Raw genomic sequence first — 18,880 nt, 5'->3', positions numbered from 1 at the left:
ATTCCATCATCCTTGCTAACCCCCTGCCCCCTCCCTTCCCCTCCCACCCCTCTGTCTATTCCTCCTGTGCTCCCCCTCCCTACCCCACTATGAATCAGCCTACTTATATTAGAGAAAACATTCGGCATTTGTGTTTTGGGGATTGGCTAACTTCACTTAGCATTATCTTCTCCAATGCCATCCATTTACCTGCAAATGCCATGATTTTATTCTTTTTTATCGCTGAGTAAAATTCCATTGTGTATATATGTCACATTTTTTTTATCCATTCATCCACTGAAGGGCATCTAGGTTGGCTCCACAGTTTAGCTATTGTGAATTGTGCTGCTGTAAACATTGATGTGGCTGTGTCCCTGTAGTACGCTGATTTTAAGTCGTTTGAATATATCTACTGTGTTTCTTAATCCCATCTCCCATCCCTTCCCTTCATTCCCCTTTGTTTAATCCAGTGAACTTCTATTCTCCCTCCTCCATTTATATACTCTTTATTTCAACACATAAAGTTAATGAACATCAATTATGTGTCAGACTAACTGAAAGCCCCTGTTTGTGTGTGTGTGTTTGGTTGGGTTTATTGTTTGGGGTCCTTGGGATTGAACCCAGAGGTATTTTACAAATGGGCCATATCCCAGTCCTTTTTATTTTTTAAATTTTGAGACAGAGTCTCACTAAGTTGCTGACCACTGTGCTTTAAAAGGAGCATTTTTAAAAGGTATCAAATAATCTGATTGAATCAGATTTTAAGCTATATGTGCTAAGTAGAATTAGAACGTCAAGCTGGGTTCATTCTGTGGAAGGCCTTTCATGCTAGTCTGAGGAGTTTATTCATAGTGGGTAGTAGAGAGCTGTTGTTTCATTTTAGGATCGGGTTGATTGAAAGTATATTTTAGAAAGCTGACAATGCTGAGAAACCTATGAGAAATGAAAGTTTAATGAGGGTCTGTTTAGGGGTTTATTTAAATCATTCCTAGAATGAGAGGGCAAATTCATACATTTTTATTTATTTACTCAGTCATATACTTTAAAATATGTGGACTTGGGATAAAGTTTTAAGACTCTTTACAATAAAAATTTCCCTTTGGGAGGTATATGGTATAGCTTGGTGGTAGAGTGAAATGGGTGCTTAGCATGCAAAGGTTATAGGTGTGATTCTCCCCCACCCCCAGAAAAAAGATTCTTTCTTCCTCTAGGGAATACTAAATGAGACCATTTTAAATTAAGATTTTACTTATAACATGGCAGTGATACTATTTAAAATTTGTGGAATTTAGTGTTTATAGGGCTTGGTAACTAATTGGAATGTGATCAAGAGGACTGAAGGACCTTAGGTGACGAGGAGAAGGATGGCATCATTGACAGATATGAAGTGTGGAGGAAAAGCTATGGAGAATTGTCCTTTGTGAAAGCCATAAGCAACTGATGTGAAAGAAGTATCAATGAGATTCACTTTTAATTAACTTTATAGCTTAGCACATTCAAAAAGTCTTATTGGCAGAGTGAGAACTTTGAGTTGTTAGTTATTAGTCCCAAAGCAATGTACACTTTCCTGTCTTTGCACTTGGAGGGTAAAGATTAGGGCTTTATCTTATTCATTGTTGTATCCCCTGCCCTTTATAATGCCTAGCATTTAAGACAGGCCTCAGTAAATGTTTATGGCTTATTATCTTATCATGGGAGTTTGTCTGAGTCTTTTGTATTTTACCTTTTAGGATTTTTACTTATATCCCTAACTTCATCCTTAATCATTTCATAGTAAAAATAAACAGAACCACATGGATTAAGATTTTCCTATTTGTCCATGTAGATGTGGAGTGGGAGGGGGAGCCACAAATATTTTGTTCAGAAAACATTTTTAACCTAAAATATGAAGGGATTTAATATCCCCCTTTAAATTGTGTATATTCTATGGATTTGTTTTCTCTATTTTGGGTATATCTTAGTGGTGGATTTTAAGAAATGGGTGCTTAGCATGCAAAGCTATAAGATTGCTCTTCTACTCTATAATCTATAGAGTATACAAATTTAGGTAAGAATTAACTTGTGAGGAGGTGTGTAGTTGGTACAGGTGTCTGAAGAAGGAGATATTTTAGATTATATCTGATGAGTAAAGGGACTAGGCAATGAAAAGAATGGAAGTGGGTGTGAACATGGGTCATATATCAGAGTTGCAAGTGTAAGTTTAGCATTCCTAATCCTGTAATCTGAAATGCTCCAAAATCCAAAACTTTTTGAGTACTGACATGATGTTGAATTGTTGGATTTCATATTTTGAATATCAGTTTTGTGGGTTAGGAATGCCCATGTGGTGAAATCTGCGGAAATATTCCAGAATCTGAAACATTTCTGGTTTGGGGCATTCTTTTCTTTTGTACTAGACATTGAACCAAGGGCACTTTGGGTTCAAGCTACATACCAGTCCTTTTATTTTTTGAGACAAGAGTCTTTGCTAAGTTTGCTTAGGACCTCACTAAGTTGCTGAGGGTGGTCTCAAGCATGAGGTTCTCCTGCCTCAATCTCCTGAGTAGCTATGATCACATATGCGCCACAATTCCTGGCTTGGTCCTGAGCATTTTGGATAAGGGATTCTCAACCTGTAACTCCAAAAGCTAGAGTTACGTTGTGAGTAGAGGTAGAAGATAAAGCCATTGACAAATAAGGTAGAATTAGGGGAATGTCTGGTGTGCCATGTCAGTACCTCCCTAACTACTATAGAATGCCATGTTAAGAATTCTAAGCAAAAAGTAATAATCTGATTTGGGCTTTAAAAAACTTCTCTAGCATTTTGATGAATAATAGACTAGATGGGAACAATGTTGCAGAGTATTTTTTCACAAACTTTGAATCTTCTGAGCCTCCCAACAACTGTGATGCTGTATATTGCATTCATTATAAGAATAGGCAAATGGACTCAAAGAAATTGATAATTTATAGAAGGTTATAGTAACTAAATGATAGATCTGAAACCAAATCCTGGTATTTTAAAATCTCTAGTCATGTTCTGTTATGAATGTTTTCAATTGTAAGTAACAAAATGCTTCTAAATGTCAGCTTAAATAATTAAGGCATTTAATTATCATGCATGCTAATTCTGGAGGTGGGTGATTTCAGGTTCATCAGGTATATTGAAGCAGGGCATTGGATGGTTTTCCTGTGATATTCTTGCCTCTTCTGTCATGGTAATAAAATAACTACCGCAGTTCCAAGTATCATGTATCACGAGAATATGTCACTAGCAGTAAGTAAAAGACAAGGTAGAGAGGAAACCTTTTTCCCCGCAACCTGGAGAACAAAGTTTTTACTATCAAGATTTTCTGGCAAGGCAGAGATGGGGGGTTTGGGGGTGGTGGCTATTGGGCCAACCACAATGTTTACCTTTTAGGGGTTTTTTTTTTTTAGTTGTAGATGGACATAATACCTTTATTTTATTTGTTTTTATTTTTATGTGGTGCCAGGTATCGATCCCACTTCTTCACACATGCTAGGCAAACGCTCTACCACTGAGCTGCAACCAAGGCCCCTTTTATTGTTTTCCTGTTGAAGTTTTTAGCCACCCCCCCCTCCTCCCGACTAGCGGGAGAAAGGGGGGGGGAGGGAAGGAAGCATGCCCAGACCAGGAGGAGCCAAGAAAGGTAAAGGTCAACTGGCCACCCACCCCAACCCTCCCTCCCAGGAGAACAATCAGACGTGCCAGGGAGAACAGTCAAAGCAGGATTTCCTTTAATAAGGAAGTACACACAGCTTATGTACTGCACAGGAGCCAATCAGAATAAAGGTCAGAGGGGTGGAGCACACCCACCCCATAGTCTGTAAGGGAAGGCTGGAGCAGTCCACAAGGGCAGAAGAATCACCGCCCACAGCACCATCTACTGGCTGATTGCCAGGAGCCATCCCAGCCACTTGTGCAGCCTCAAGACCAGGAAGCAGGCAGCAAAGCCCTACAACTGCCCACAGCACTGCCTCCTGGTTGATTGCCAGGAGACAGGCCCCTATAGCTGGAAAGCAGGCAGCCAGGCAAATGCTCTACCACTGAGCTGCAACCACAGCCCCCTTTTAGTGTTTTTCTTCTTGTAGCATTATCTAAGCTGGTTTTTCATTTCTGCTAATAAGGAATTTGTTTTTTGTCTAGTAGGTTACGTTTAGGTCCCCAGGTTTTGTTTTTGTACTGGGGATTGAACCTAGAGGCACTTTGTCATTGAGTCACATTCCCAGCCTTTTTTATTTTTTTGAGACAAAGTCTCACTGAGTTGCTTAGGGCCGAAATTGCTAGGGTTGGCCTTGAATTTGGAATCCTCTTGTCTCAACCTCACAAATTACTGGGACTATAGGTATATATCACTGTGCCTGGCTTGCTGTTTTTTAATTTGACTTGGGTTTTTTGTTTTTGTGCTATGCTGGGGTTTGAACCCAGAATACATACACTGAGCTACATTTCCAGCCCTTTTTTATATTTATTTTGAGATAAGGTTTTCCTAAATCCTCCTGGCTGGTTTTTAACTTGATTTTCCTGTTTCAGAAATTTCCAAGTAGCTAGAATTGCAGGTATGCACTACTACACTGGACTTTTTTTTTTTTTTTAATAACAAGTCTTGCTGTGTTTTCCAGACTGACGTCAAAAATTCTGAGCTGTGATCCTCCTGCCTCAGCCTCCCCAGTAGCTGTAACTGTAGGCATGTGCCACTGTCCCAGGCTAGTGTTCTTTTGACTTCAGAACTTAATTTTGAAGTCCACCTCTGCCTTGCCAAAAGATTTTAGGTTGCAGGAATAATGTTTCTTCTCTACCTTGTCTTTTACTTCCTGCTAGTGACATAGTCCCATGATACATGATAACTGGAATTGTGGCAGTTGTCTTATTATGAGAGAAGAGGCAAAAATATCACAAGAAAACCAAAAGGCTTAATCCCAATGGCTTGGGAGTTTGAGGCAGGAGGATTAAAAGTTCAAAGCCAGCCTCAGCAATTTAGTGAGGGCCTAAGCAACTTAGTGAGACCCTGTCTCAAAATAAAATCAAAGAGCTGGGGGTGTGGCTTAGTGATTAGGCACTTCAGGGTTCAATCCCTGGTACCATTTTTTTTAACCTCTTTCCCTTCCTGCAGTATAACAGAAGTATATATCTCCTTTGTTTGTATTTTTAAATATTTGGGTAGATGGAGAAGAAACTAAAAACAACTATAGTTATTTTCTCTGGGAAGAAAGAAAACACTATCCTAATTTAGTGATTGTAAATTTTTTTTTATTATTATGTTCTGTGGTACTTACCAGGTATATCTAATAGTGAAGCAAACTTTTTTTTTTTTTAAGAGAGAGTGGGGGGGAGGGGGAGAGAGAGAGAGAGAGAGAATTTTTTTTTTTAATATTTATTTTTTAGTTCTCGGGGGACACAACAACTTTGTTGGTACGTGGTGCTGAGGATCGAACCCGGGCCGCACGCATGCCAGGCGAGAGCGCTACCGCTTGAGCCACATCCCCAGCCCTTGAAGCAAACTTTTTAAATTCAGTTAGAACACACACACACACACATACACACACACACACACACACACACACACATATTAATATATGTATGGCAGATTTGACAAAAGTGGCTTCTAGGTTTTTCTTTTTCATTTTTTCAATTATGAACATACTAAAAACACTGCAGAGAATTTGAGAAAAGTGGAGAAGTATAAAGGAGAAAGCAGTATGGCAGCATTTATACTTGAGAGTTGCGTGATTATAATGAGCCTTGGCTGCAACTTTGTAGGTGTGAATAAAGTTAGGATGTGTGTATCTATCCTTAATAATACCATTTAATGTCTTTCTTTTTTTGATACTAACTAAAGCACTTTAGCTTATTTTATTACACATCAAAATTGCATATATTTGTGGTATGAAATGATGTCATGAATGTTAAAATTTATATTAACATGATTTGTCCCTTTGTCTCTGAAGCGTCATATTCTCGAAAAGATAAAGACCAAAGGAAGCAGCAGGCAATGTGGCGAGTGCCCTCTGATTTAAAGATGTTAAAAAGACTCAAAACTCAAATGGCTGAAGTTCGATATATGAAAACTGATGTAAAGAATACACTTTCAGAAATAAAAACTAGCAGTGCTGCTTCTGGAGATATGCAGACGAACCTTTTTTCTGCTGACCAGGCAGCTCTGGCTGCTTGTGGCATTGAAAACTCTGGCAGATTACAGGATTTGGGAATGGAGCTCTTGGCAAAGTCATCAGTTGCCAGTTGTTACATACGAAATCGTAAGTAAAATGTTCCTTTCTTCGTATTATTTGAGAAACTGGAAGACTGATTATTTTCAGGATAATAATATGTAAACTTCTCTCTTCAAATTAATTAAGACAACAAATACATGCAGACTTTTTCCCCCATCCAAAATTGAATTCTCCATATTTTTTATTATATAATAGAGCTAATAGTTCTTGATTTCTTATTCTGTTTACTGATAAGGGACAAAACGTTAATTTCATGGATCTTGCATTCTAGTGATGAGAATAAGACATTAAGCTTTTTTTTTTTTAAGTTAGGATAATTTGATTTGGTAAGATAATTTGATTGCTGTGAAGGAAACAACAGAGGATTGGGATGGGTATCGTAAATGAGGAACGTGTTACTTTGATTAAAGTAGCCAGAGGAAATATTTGAGGGGGAAACATTTGAATTGAGACCTGAAGGTTTTGAGAGGGTGACAACCACTTAAACATCTGGGGGAAGGAGTTTTCTGGATAAACAGATCAGAAAATGCAAAATTATTGGCACAGGATTCACTTTGCATGTTGAAAGAGTTGAAGACCAATCTGGCTGAATAGGGTGCATAAAACAAGGGAGATTAGTAAGAAATTGAGTCAGAAAGTAGGCGAGATTTAAATAAGGTAGGGTCTTGTAATACCTCAGTAAGGATTTTGAGTTTTATGTTGATTGGGGATTGAACACAGGGGTCCTTAACCACTTAGCCACATCCTCAGCGCTTTTTATTTGTTGAGAAAGGATCTTGCTAAGTTGCTTAGAGTCTCACTAAATTGCTGAGGCTGTCCTTGAATTTGAGATCTTCTTGCTCTAGCTTCTTGGGTTGCTGGATTACAGGTGTGCAAAAAGTACAAAAAGGCAAAAAAAAAAAAAAAAATTGAAAAAAATACCCAGTTTCACCTTGTATTCAAGGAATTCTCAGATTTTATCCAACAATGTACTGATATAAGGGGAAAAAAAATACTGCTCTTTGGATGGACTTTGGTGAAAGCCCTTTATTAACAAATTTTGCAAATATATCTCCCCATTGCCATTTTTCCTCCTGGTAATCATAAAGATGTAAAATTTTATTTTATTTGGAAGGCATTTTTAACTCCAGGCTTATAAAAGTAAGCCTACTTTCTTGTACTTTTTTTTCTTATTTTACATTTAGGAAATGAGTTCATATATAATTAGTTTTACATATGGTGGTGTCCAAGTTAAATTTGATGATTATTTTTCCCCAAATGAATGGAATATGCGTTCTGAAGAATCCATTCTCTTTTTTTCTTTTGTCTTTTTTTTTTTTTTTTTTGGTTTGAGGAGTGGGGTTCTTCAGGTACTTGAACCCAGAGATGGTTTACCACTGAGCTACATTCCCAGCCTGTTTTATTTTTTATTTTGAGACGGATCTTTTAAGTATCTGAGGCTGACCTTGCTGCATTATTTAGGCTGGCCTCTGATTTTTGATCCTCTTTTCTCAGCCTCCTGAGCTGCGGTAATTATAGGCACATGCCACTCTACCTGGCCTAAAGAATCCCTTCTTTATAAACTCATTTTTTAAAAACCAAATTTCCATCTTTACACACTTTTTTATTTTTGAGCTGATTAATAGAGGTTGAACCAAATGAAATTGCCAATGTGCAACTGTTTTTAAACCACAAAAACAGCATTTTGATATTGTTCAGCCTACCATTTATTGTGTCCTTTATTAGACACACATAGGTATGTGCCACCACTCCTGGCTCTGATTTTAATCCAATAATATTTTAATAATTTCCAAGTATTTGGGGATTATACTTTTGTTTCTTCGTTGAGAAACGTATATTTTTTTCTTGTGAGGTCCATGGTTAATGTAAGTTAAGATTCTACACCATAAACAATAAAATAGGAATACTTTTGTTATAGAATTTCAAATAAATTAGTTAGAACTACAAAAGTACCGTTTATTTTTGGACAGTATAGACAGAGAAGCTTCCTTGCATGGTAAAATTAAACCTTTCTCTGACTGACTAGGTAGTATATTTTGTGTTATTTGATCATATTCAAAAAATGTTTCTAAATGTCTTGGCAGCCACAAATAAGAAGAATAATTCACCCAAGCCAGCTCGGTCCAGTGTTGCAGGTAGTCTTTCACTTCGAAGAGCAGTGGACTCTGGGGAAAATAGCCGCTCAAAGGGAGATTGTCAGACTTTGTCTGAAGGTAAATTTGGGGAGTTAAGAATATAATTTCATTGGTAGATATCGGTTATTGGAAGTTGATACTAGTATTAACTTTGGACCTTGAAAGGCACCAAAAATGTTTAGGTGTATTTGAAGCTTTTTGATCTCAAAACAGGACAGACCCTTAAGTAAATGTTATCATTTGACTGTATATCCTGAGCTCCTTTTATTTAAACACCTGGCATCAGAAAGACTTGATGTTTTTGTTTAGGAAATCTTGCTACATGTACATTTGAAAACTAATCTAAGAATTTCCATGTTTATTTGCCTTCTTTCTTTTTTGAAGGCTCCCCAGGAAGCTCTCAGTCTGGGAGCAGGCACAATTCTCCTCGAGCCTTGACACATGGCATCATAAGTGATATTCTGCCAAAAACCGAAGACCGGCAGTGTAAAACTTTAGATTCAGATGCAGTTGTGGTTGCAGTTTTCAATGGCTTACCCACTGTCGAGAAAAGAAGGAAAATGGTCACCTTGGGGTAAATTAAGTTCTTTTGTTGTTTGGAACTTTAAGTCTGCCTCATAATGAACAAAATTAATTTCTTGGTTAGTTTTTTAATGGGCAAAAAAGTTATTTCATTAAAATCTAACTTTTAAATAATTATAGACCTTGCTGCTGCCATCTCCTTTTTTTTTTTAATGGGATGAAATAGGACCAGAAGTTCTAGTTAAATATGTTGGAACTTATTTTCACTGAAGTTAGGAAAACAGTGATGTATAACCTGAATGAACTCTGGTGAGGGGTCTATGTATATATTTAAATCTATTCCACACCTTTCAAAGACATTTTTGATGGACTATATTATGCATCACAGGTGTATCTCATGTATAGAACAGAGCACTTCCAGCAATCTTATTTTAACACTGCTTTTCTACTTTAAGCTAAAGTTACTTTAAGCTTTTTTACTTTTTACTTTTTTACTTTTACTTTCTACTTTAAGCTTTTTACTATCCTATGAAAGCGTCCTCAAAACTTATAGTTGAAATATCTCCAAAGGATATAAGGTAATCAATACCTTTATTTCTCTATGAGGAAACCAAATTTCACATCCCATGTCAGTTAAACTTTGAGATGAGTCATAAATAACCATCTGCTGATCTATTTCTATATACATTAAATACATTTCTGAATTTAAATGATGGACTAATTCTATTTTGGAGCCTTTGAAAAGAATTTTGAGGTGGGCATGTTTCCCCACACCTATAACCCCATTCAACTCAAGAAGCTTACTTCTTCTTAGAAGTAAGTACTGGGATTAAACATAGACACTCTTGTTGAGAGCCACAGCCAAAGGGGCCCCAGCAAACTTCCAGCTGCCAGCAAGCTTCAGACTGCCCCAGCAACATCTAGCTGATTGGCTCCTCTGCGGTGATGTTCATTGGGCTGTTTCCCTGCCCTTCAGACTGCCAGCTGATGATTGGCTCACAGCTGCGCCAGACTTCGGCACACTCTATCACTGAGCCCCATCTCCAGTCCCCCCATCCCCACTTTTAGTTTTTTTTTTTCTTCTTCTTCTTCTTCTCCCTAGCCCTTTTTACTTTTTATTTCGAGGCAAATTCTTGCTGAGTTGCCCAGGGCCTCAAAGTTGTGATTCTCTTGACTCAGCCTTCTAAATAGCTGGCATTACAGGGTACACCACTGTGCCTGGCTAGCTGGTAGTTTCATTTCTTTTAAGCTCACATTTCAGAAGTAGAAAGGTGTTTACTGGTGTTTTCCCTATTACCTACCTATATATTCCTTTTAGATTAAAGCTGCAACTAGCTTTAATATATTGTTACAGAGGTATTTGTATCTGCTTTTAGTTATCCAGATTAAATGCACATGAACATAGTACCCCCCAAGTTTCCTATACAAATGCCTGCAGCTAGCTATAATTCAACTTTTTAAAAAATATTTTTTTAGTTATACGTGGATACAATACCTTTGTTTTTTTATTTTTATGTGGTGCTGAGGATCGAACCTAATGCCTTACATGTACAAGGCAAGCGCTCTGCCACTGAGCCACAACCCCAGCACTATAATTCACCTTTTGTAGTGAATTTTATCTGCTGGTTTACATGGGTGCTCTTCAGCATTTTTCCCTCCTTGATTTAGAGTTGTGTAACAAATAGTTTAAATACTAATATTAAGTGATCCAAAATGAAAGGGGGGAAAAAAGTGAAAATTTTCTCATCTTTATCTCCCATCAGCCTAGTTTTCCAATTTCATGCCCACACACATCCCTGCTCTTCTTACTTTGTGTCTTCTCAGTTTTGATGTATATTTGAACAACTGTGACTCAGGTACAACTTTTTTATTACCTTATTTTCTCAGTACTGTCTCTAAACTATTTCCATATTGGTCAGAACATATTATTTAGAACTATTGTTTATATTTGTTTTTAATTGATTATGAATTTACACATAGTTGAAAGAAATAATACAGAGACATTCTGCATATCTTATTCTGTTTCGTCAATAACATTTTGCAGAAGTTTCAATACAGTATCACAACCAGGAATTTACATTAATACAATTGACCACCTCATAATCTTTCATTGTAAATTATTAATGAAATTTTACAAATAAAATTTGAAGTTTAGTATTCAACATTAGTGCATGTGCCCTATACTCTACTCGTTTGGGAGCTCAATTTCAGGATGAGAAATAAATATAGATTATTGTTTCAGTTACTAGTTATGTGAAAATATCAAGTTGTTTTCTCCCTTCTTGAGGGCTAATGCTAAAGGAGGTCGCCTGGAAGGAATGCCCATGTCTGATTTGGAAAATAATTCTGAAACTGGGGAATTACAACCTATAATACCTGAAGGAGCTTCAGCTGCCCCTGATGAAGGTAAGGCATAATTAGGCAGAAAGCAGAAATACTGACTCTTTTGGTGGCTGTAGTGGTAACTGTGGTGGTAAGTAGTGGTTGGTTTAGTAAAAATGTTACTGAGATCTATGTGACATTTTTGATCTGAACACAACATTCATTGTACCACTGATTTTGACTTACTAGGACATTAAGCACAGTGGAAGGCAAAATGGATAATTTACTAAATATAAGGATGTAACTGACTAAAAGAGTCATTTACAGGAGGAAAATCTACAGAGAGTTCATCTGTTCCATCAATAAATACAATGCCACACATTGAAATTTTGCTAGGTATGCAAGTATGAATTAGATATGTTCACAGTCTTATAAGAAACATGTGCCCTAAAGTAACTAATTAGAATAGTAAGTTTTAAATCTTTGTCTTTTGAAGTCAGTCTTGACTGATGTCTGTAGATTGCTTTGTCTTTTTTAGGGTGGGGTAGGGGATGGGAGTAATTGATTGAACCCAGGACCTATGCATTGTAGGTAAGTTCTCTACCAACTGAGCTACATCCCCAGCCTACTTTGCTTTTCTTATAGAAGCATTCCAAGCTCTAATTATTTTTTAAATATTTTTTTAAATTGTAGATTTATTTTATTTATTTATTTTATATATGCTGAGTATCAGACCCAGTATCTCATGTGTGCTAGGCAAGCGCTTTACCACTGAGCCACAACCCTAGCCCCAAGCTTTAATTATTTTTAAAATTCCTTATGTTCATCAGCCTCAACTCTGCCAGCTTATTCTGTCACACATTCTAATATTTCTTTTGCATGTTCTTCCAAGTTCATTATTCTTAATCTAAAAGTATAGAAGACATTTTGTTATTTTAGGTAACAGAAGGTATGTGAAATAAGGCGATGTGTATTGCCTTTGCTGTGTTTTTATATGTTACCAGAAAAGAATGTCAGCTTTCTTAATATTTGGCATTGAATTTTTTTCATTTCTCAGTAGAAATGTCACCTTCCCCTTTGCACTCACTTGAATTTCAGTGATTGATGCGTTGTAGCTCAAAGCATATATACAGGTTCCAACTTCTGTGAGAGAATTGTAAGTGGTAGAACTCTCAGGTTTTTCAGTTAAAGAACATTAAATGTCCTGGTCTTCCTGTTTTATGTGGTGCTTTTTTCTTTCTTTCTTTCTTTTTTTTTTTTGTACTGGGAATTGAACCCCCAGGGGTGCTTCCCTTTGAATTTTATTTTGACAAATGTAGAACAGGGTTGCACTGACTTGCTTAGGGCAATGCTAAATTGCTGATGCTGGCCTTGAACTTGTGATTCTCCTGCCTCAGCCTGGAGAATCTCTGGGATTATAGATATGCGTCATTGCACCCATCTTTGTTTTTCCTCTTAGATGGTGCTCCTGCAGTGGACAGCAGTATTTCAGTAGAAGAGATTAAATGGAAAGGATTTGTGAATTGATGTGGTGATTGTTAAAACATTAAGAAGATATTATGACTTATGATCTTTATAAAGAACCTGTGGAGATTAGTTGCTTTCCATGTGTTTATACACTGGTTATAAATTGTAGCATATTAAATTCTTTTACAGCATGTACTGGGATTATAAACTAATCTTTTTTATACATCATTTTATGAAATGCTTCTAATTTGCCTGACATTGTATTTGATGCTGATAGTAAAACAGTTCTGAATCTATTATCTAAATCAGAGTTGTATCTCAGCATCATTGACATTTTGGATCTCATAATTCTTTTGTTATAGGAAGGCTATTTTTTGTATTGTAGGATACTTTAGCAGCTTCTTCAGCTTTTAACCACTAGGTGCCAGTAGTACTTCTGTCCAGTTACAACCCAAACTGTCTAAAGAATTTACCAAGTATTCCTTGGGAGGCAAAATCGTCTTTATTTCAACTAGTTAAACTGAATAACTCAATTAGGGGTGATACTCCTTGAGCATCACTTGCCAGATGTGGCACAGTTACTAATGAGATCAAGTTGTAATTCTCATACATGCTGGATGCGTATGGTGGGGGATAGAGCAGGGAGAGCAATGAAAACCACTGGTTAAGAGTTGGAGAGACTAGCTAGTAGTCATTTATAATACAGAATAATGAGTGCTGTGATAAGGGTATATAGGGAGCTCAAAGAAGAGGTATGTTGCAATAATAATAATAATAAAAGAAGATAACATTTATTAAGTCCTTACTATGTTCCCAAGACTGCTCATGACTTTACCATTATTATCCTATGCTGTTCTCAGAATAGCTTTGCATAGTAGTTACTTTTATTATCCTGATTTTACAAGTAAATAAAGTGAAGCCTAGAGGTGCAACTTAAATTGCCCAAAGTCAGAGAATTAGTCATTGAAAGAGGTGAAATTTAAACCTAGAGTCAGTGCTCATAACTTTCACCTCTCTACTGACCTAGTCCCTAGGTACCCTTGGAAAGCTCACCCAAAGGAATAAGTGAAAATTAGCCAAGTGAAAACTACCCAAAATGAGGACAGAGTAGTAGTAGAGGCGCAATCATGAATAATTATATATTCTTTGCCTTAGCTAGAATCTAGCCTTTGTCTTTGGTTCTTAAGCAAGAGGTGATGCAATAAAATTGTGGTTAGAAATTTTACTCTGGTTGCAGTATGGAGAATGGATTTTGTAGCTGGGAAAGGGGTGTGTGGAATTAAGGACAGGAAAACTTAAGCTTGTTAAATAATCTAGGTGAGAGACTACTTGAACCTCTTTAATTTCAGCCTCCAACTCATAAACATTATCTTAGCAATTTTTTTGTGTGTAAATAGATAGTTAGATAGTTTGCATGGAAAATACAAAGCATTTGACATCAATTTCTCTTTCTTTCTTTCTTTCTTTCTTTCTTTCTTTCTTTCTTTCTTTCTTTCTTTCTTTCTTTCTTTCTTTCTTCCTTTCTTCCTTTCTTCCTTTCTTCCTTCCTTCCTTCCTTCCTTCCTTCCTTCCTTTCCTTCCTTTCCTTCCTTTCCTTCCTTTCCTTCCTTTCCTTCCTTTCCTTCCTTTCCTTCCTTTCCTTTCTTTCCTTTCTTTTCTTCCTTCCTTCCTTCCTTCCTTCCTTCCTTCCTTCCTTCCTTCCTTCCTTCCTTCCTTCCTTCCTTCCTTCCTTCCTTCTTTCCTTTCTTTCCTTTCTTTCTTTCTTTCTTTCTTTCTTTCTTTCTTTCTTTCTTTCTTTCTTTCTTTTCTTTTCTTTTCTTTTCTTTTCTTTTCTTTCTTTTTTAATGGGGTATTGAACCCATGAGCGTTTTACCCTAAACTACTTCTGCAGTCATTCTTTTTGTTCTTTATTTTGAGACAGGGCCTCACTAAATTGCTAAGACTGGCCTTGAACTTCCAATTCTTCTGCCTTAGCCTTCCGACTTGCTAGGATTATAGTCATGCACCACTTCCCCTTGGCATCCACTTTATTTCATATTTAAAGTGAATCTACTGCTTATCCAAAAGTAGAGACAGGTATATATAGGCCACATTTAGGATTGTGTTTAGGACGGCTGCATTTAGGATCTGCAGTACATTTTCCAAGTTGTTTTTTTTTAAAGCACCTGATTATTCAAATGGGATTTAGAGCTAAGTGCTTCCTCAATAACACGTTTTATCTTCATTTAAGGAATGTGATAAAAAGCTCTAAGAACTCAATTAAGAGTTCTTAGAAAGCTCTCTGTAAATATGCGAATCAAAAGTGATATAGAACCAATAAAAATACTTTTAATGAAAGCAAGTGATACAGAACTATATACCTTTGAAGTTCATTGGTATCTAAATAGCTTGTTTACCACTAGAGCCCCAGAATAGACAATAAGAAAACAACTAACTGATGAGGCTGGAAGAGGGGAGTACAGTAGACAAAAATAGCTTCATGAACAAATCTGCTTTGTTTGTAGAGGAGAGTAGGGCCTTGCTCACTGCTGTGGATATTATTCTGTCATCAGCAGGAGCCGGTTCTCAGGAAACCTTTATTTTTCACACCTAAAGTCTTGGTAGACAGTTGAGTGGGATTTTCTTATATCCATATTTAGGAAAAAAACAAGCTTTTTATTTGTGCCAAGTACATAGAGAAAATGTTCTGTGCCATATCACTGTGGGTTATTCACTTTCTTGAAAAGAAAGCTATCTGAAGAAACTTTAAAGTAAGACATTGTTTTGTTACTGGCTAGGAATTTTGGACTACTAAAATAGTCTCTCAAGTGTCAGTAAAATGTAACACTTTTTCTTACAAATGACAGCCATAAACAGGCCTTTTCCTTTCTAACTGGGACCATATGGGACAAGCTTGTTTTAGTTATCTTCTATTTAATGTTCTGATTCTGAAAAGTCTCCCCCTCCCCAGTTGGTAATCTATAGGATTTTTATAAGTAGGCTAGTTTCTTTCCTGTTCTATGTAAAACTTGAGGCTATAAGTTCCTGCTGCAGTAGCACACATAGCTTTTCTTTAAGTCAGGGGTGTGCAAAACACTTACCCAGAGTAAAAAAGACTTGGCATACCACATAAAAATCTTGCTAGCAGCCTAGCTAAGAGAAATGAGTCACACAAAGTGTGATGGCTTGACTCTTGGGAGGATAACTGTTAGGATAATTTATTATATTTTAAACAAAAGTTACCAAAAAGTAAAGCAGCCAACTTAAATGATAATGAAAGCTGACTCTCTTGATTTGGAAAGAACTCTCCCAACAAGGAGTCATGCATAACTGGTGGGGCAGTTTTGGGTTAGCTGCTCAGTGTCATCAAGAATTCATGGGGTGTTTTTTCCATCTTTAGCTTTGCCAGTCTCACTTAGCTCCCCTCAGAGTGGCATCCCTAATCGAATCCAGTGACTCATGCATGTTAGGCAAGCGCTGTACCACTGGGCCACAACCCTGGCCCCCCTGCCCTTTTATTCTTAAGAGCACAAAGATTTTTGTTTTTTCTTTGATGAAGATGGAGAGGATTTCAGTCATCTAGTCTTTGTCTTCTCAGTATTTAAGGGAGAAGTACTCCCCAAACTTGTCTTGAAAACAGAAGAGGACAAATTTCACCAGTAAGGCCACGTGGGGCTTCTTCTTTGTTAGAAGTTTTTAAATCACAAACTCTATTTCTTTAATAGTTATTCAAGATTTATTTATTTTCTCTGAATGAGCTTTGATATTTTTGTGTATCAAAGAATTTATTTTATCACTATTCCTGATTTCCTAAGCATGGTTGTTTATGTTTCCATTATTGTCCTTTAATATTCAGGAAAAGCTTTTTTTTTTTTCTTTACTCCTTGTTGAGAGCCACAGCAGAAGGGGCGCCAGCAAACTTTCAGACTGCCAGCTGATGATTGACTCACAGTGGCCCCAGCAACTTCTAGCTCATTGGCTCCTCTGCGGTGATGCTCATTGGGCTGTTTCCCTGCCCTTTCAGACTACGAAGCTGCTCATTGGGGGACCTTTTTTGGCTCCGCCAATGCGACCCAGCCAATCGGCCTCAAGAGCAGGAGGATTGTGGGAGGTGGAGAGGCTTGTGGGAAGCCAGAGGTGGCAGTTGGGCTCTGAGGGTTTTTCCTGCTGTTTTGTTTGGCTGTGTGTGGTTCTAAAAATAAAGTTAGTTTCTTTTGACAAGTGGCTCCTGATTGTGCCCAGCCAGACTGTGGCACCCCCTTAATGAGTTTGCCTTAGAGGCTTTTCAGTTTTATTAGTATTTTTAATTTTATTGATTTTTTTTTTAAAGAATGACCATGATTCATTGTTTTTTTTTTCTTTCTTTTAATTACTTTGAATTTAATTTGTTCTTTTTCTAGATTTTTGTTTGTTTGTTTGGGTTTTTTTAAAGTGGTGTATGGGATTATACCAAGGCCTTGTGCATACTAGGCAAGTTCTCCACTACTAGCTACTACATCGGCTTTTTCTAAAGTTCCTTATGCTGGAAGCTTGAGTCATTAAGTTAACACTGTTTCTTTTTTCCTTTCTTTTGATCCTAAGGATTGAACCCAGAAGTGCTTTACCATTGAGCTACATCCCCAGTCCTTTTTTTTTTTTTTTTTTTTTTTTAGAGAGAGAGAGAGAATGAATTTTAATCTTTTATTTTTTAGTTTTCAGTGAGCACAACATCTTTGTATGTGGTGCTGAGGATCGAACCCGGGCCACATGCATGCCAGGCGAGCGCGCTACCACTTGAGCCACATCTCCAGCCCCACATCCCCAGTCCTTTAATTTTTTTTTAAAGAAAGTTCTCAGTAAGTTGCTGAGGGGTCTAGTTAAGTTGCCCAGGTTGGCTTTGAACTTGTCATCCTCCTGTCTAGGCCTCCCTTGTCTCTGGGATTATAGGTGTGTGCTGCAACATTTAATCCTATGAATTCCCCTTAAGAACTGTGATAGGTACCTAGCACTAATTTTGATATTTTTATTTTCATTTAATTCAGAATGTTTTTCATGAATCCTTTAAATTTTTTTCTGCCGTTTTTCTTCATGTCTATTTCTCTTTTGTTGTTTTTGCTATATCATTCTGATCAAGACAATTTGGAGCATTCATTTTGATCCCTTTTAAAAGTCTTTTCTATACTTATTTTTCTTTTGGTTTCTCATTAATTTCTTCAATTCTGCAAGTTTATTAATCTTTTTTTACTTTTGCCTAAATCATATATTAATAATTTTAGTTTCAATTTTTCATTTCTACAAAACATTTCATTTTATTTATTTGTTTGTTTGTTTGTTACTAGGGATTGAACCCAGAGGCACTTTAACCATTATTGAGTTACATCCTGAAACCTTTTTATTTTTTATTTTGAGAATAGGGGCTCACTAAGTTGGTTGCTGAGGCTAGCCTTAATCTTGGATACCTCCTGAGTTCTTGGAATTTACGGCAGGTGCCAGCAAGCCCAGGTCTTTTGAAAATCTGCCCCTTTAAAGTTAACTAGAATCATATAGTCTCTTACAGGTTTTTGTTCTACTTAATGAAAAATTTACAGCATTGTCCTTCCATATCTCCTGATTCTTGCTTCAGGTAGATTGTTAGCTTTAAACTTTTAACTTTGGAGCATTCTTTTTCAGACCACCACCTCTACCCCCCAGAATTCTTATGATCTGTATTGTGGAAGCTTACCTTCAGAGAATGTTTGATGTGTGTCAAGGGTGTTCTTGAGCATTTTTATCTTCCCTTAAAAGTCATCATTAGATAATTCCAACACCTGTGTGATCTCACCTTGGTATTTGCTGATTACCTTTGATTTTAGTTGATGCTGGGGATTGAACCCAGGGCCTTGTGTTTACGAACCATCAGAGCTTTATATACCCAGCCCACTTATTATCTTGTACTGATTTTTCATATGCTGAGTAATTTTGGATTGTGTCCTGGACTCTGGGGCTTGTTTGAATCTTCCAGTTTGTTGGTGAAATTTTGATTTCACCAGTATGCCTATTCCTGTTTACTTCCGAGTCCTTAAATAGCTATGCCATGCATTTCGTCTAGATTTTAGTAATGCATTGAGTGAAATAGACAAGTTGGAATGTACCCACTCCATCTTATCTAGAACCTAACCTCCAGGGAAAATTTTGCTGTATTTAAATAACACTAGCTTCTGAATAATTTTATATTAATTTCTTAAGATTTTTTACTTCAAGTTTAAATCAAATCTAGTGGCTAGAGG

At 36.9% G+C, this 18,880-nt stretch overlaps 1 protein-coding gene across 17 annotated transcripts in view; it reads left to right on the top strand.

Moving 5' to 3' along the window:
- Window positions 1-18,880, top strand: part of Trim37 (tripartite motif containing 37) — a 203,916-nt gene that overhangs the window by 82,857 nt on the left and 102,179 nt on the right. For 14 of the 17 annotated variants that reach the window (XR_013436152.1, XR_013436153.1, XR_013436154.1 and 11 more), the window contains 4 exons: window positions 5,929-6,237; window positions 8,295-8,423; window positions 8,730-8,919; window positions 11,155-11,273. Coding sequence is in view for 14 of the 17 variants with exons in the window: in XM_040269053.2 (XP_040124987.1) it covers window positions 5,929-6,237; window positions 8,295-8,423; window positions 8,730-8,919; window positions 11,155-11,273 (747 nt within the window). In the remaining 3 variants the exon portion in view is untranslated. The other 3 variants (XM_021724070.3, XM_040269055.2, XM_078042329.1) reach the window with 2 other exon arrangements.

This window comes from Ictidomys tridecemlineatus, chromosome 3 (genome assembly GCF_052094955.1).
Source record: "Ictidomys tridecemlineatus isolate mIctTri1 chromosome 3, mIctTri1.hap1, whole genome shotgun sequence".
NCBI classification, from domain to species: Eukaryota; Metazoa; Chordata; class Mammalia; order Rodentia; family Sciuridae; genus Ictidomys; species Ictidomys tridecemlineatus.
This window is presented reverse-complemented; position numbering and strand designations above follow the sequence as displayed.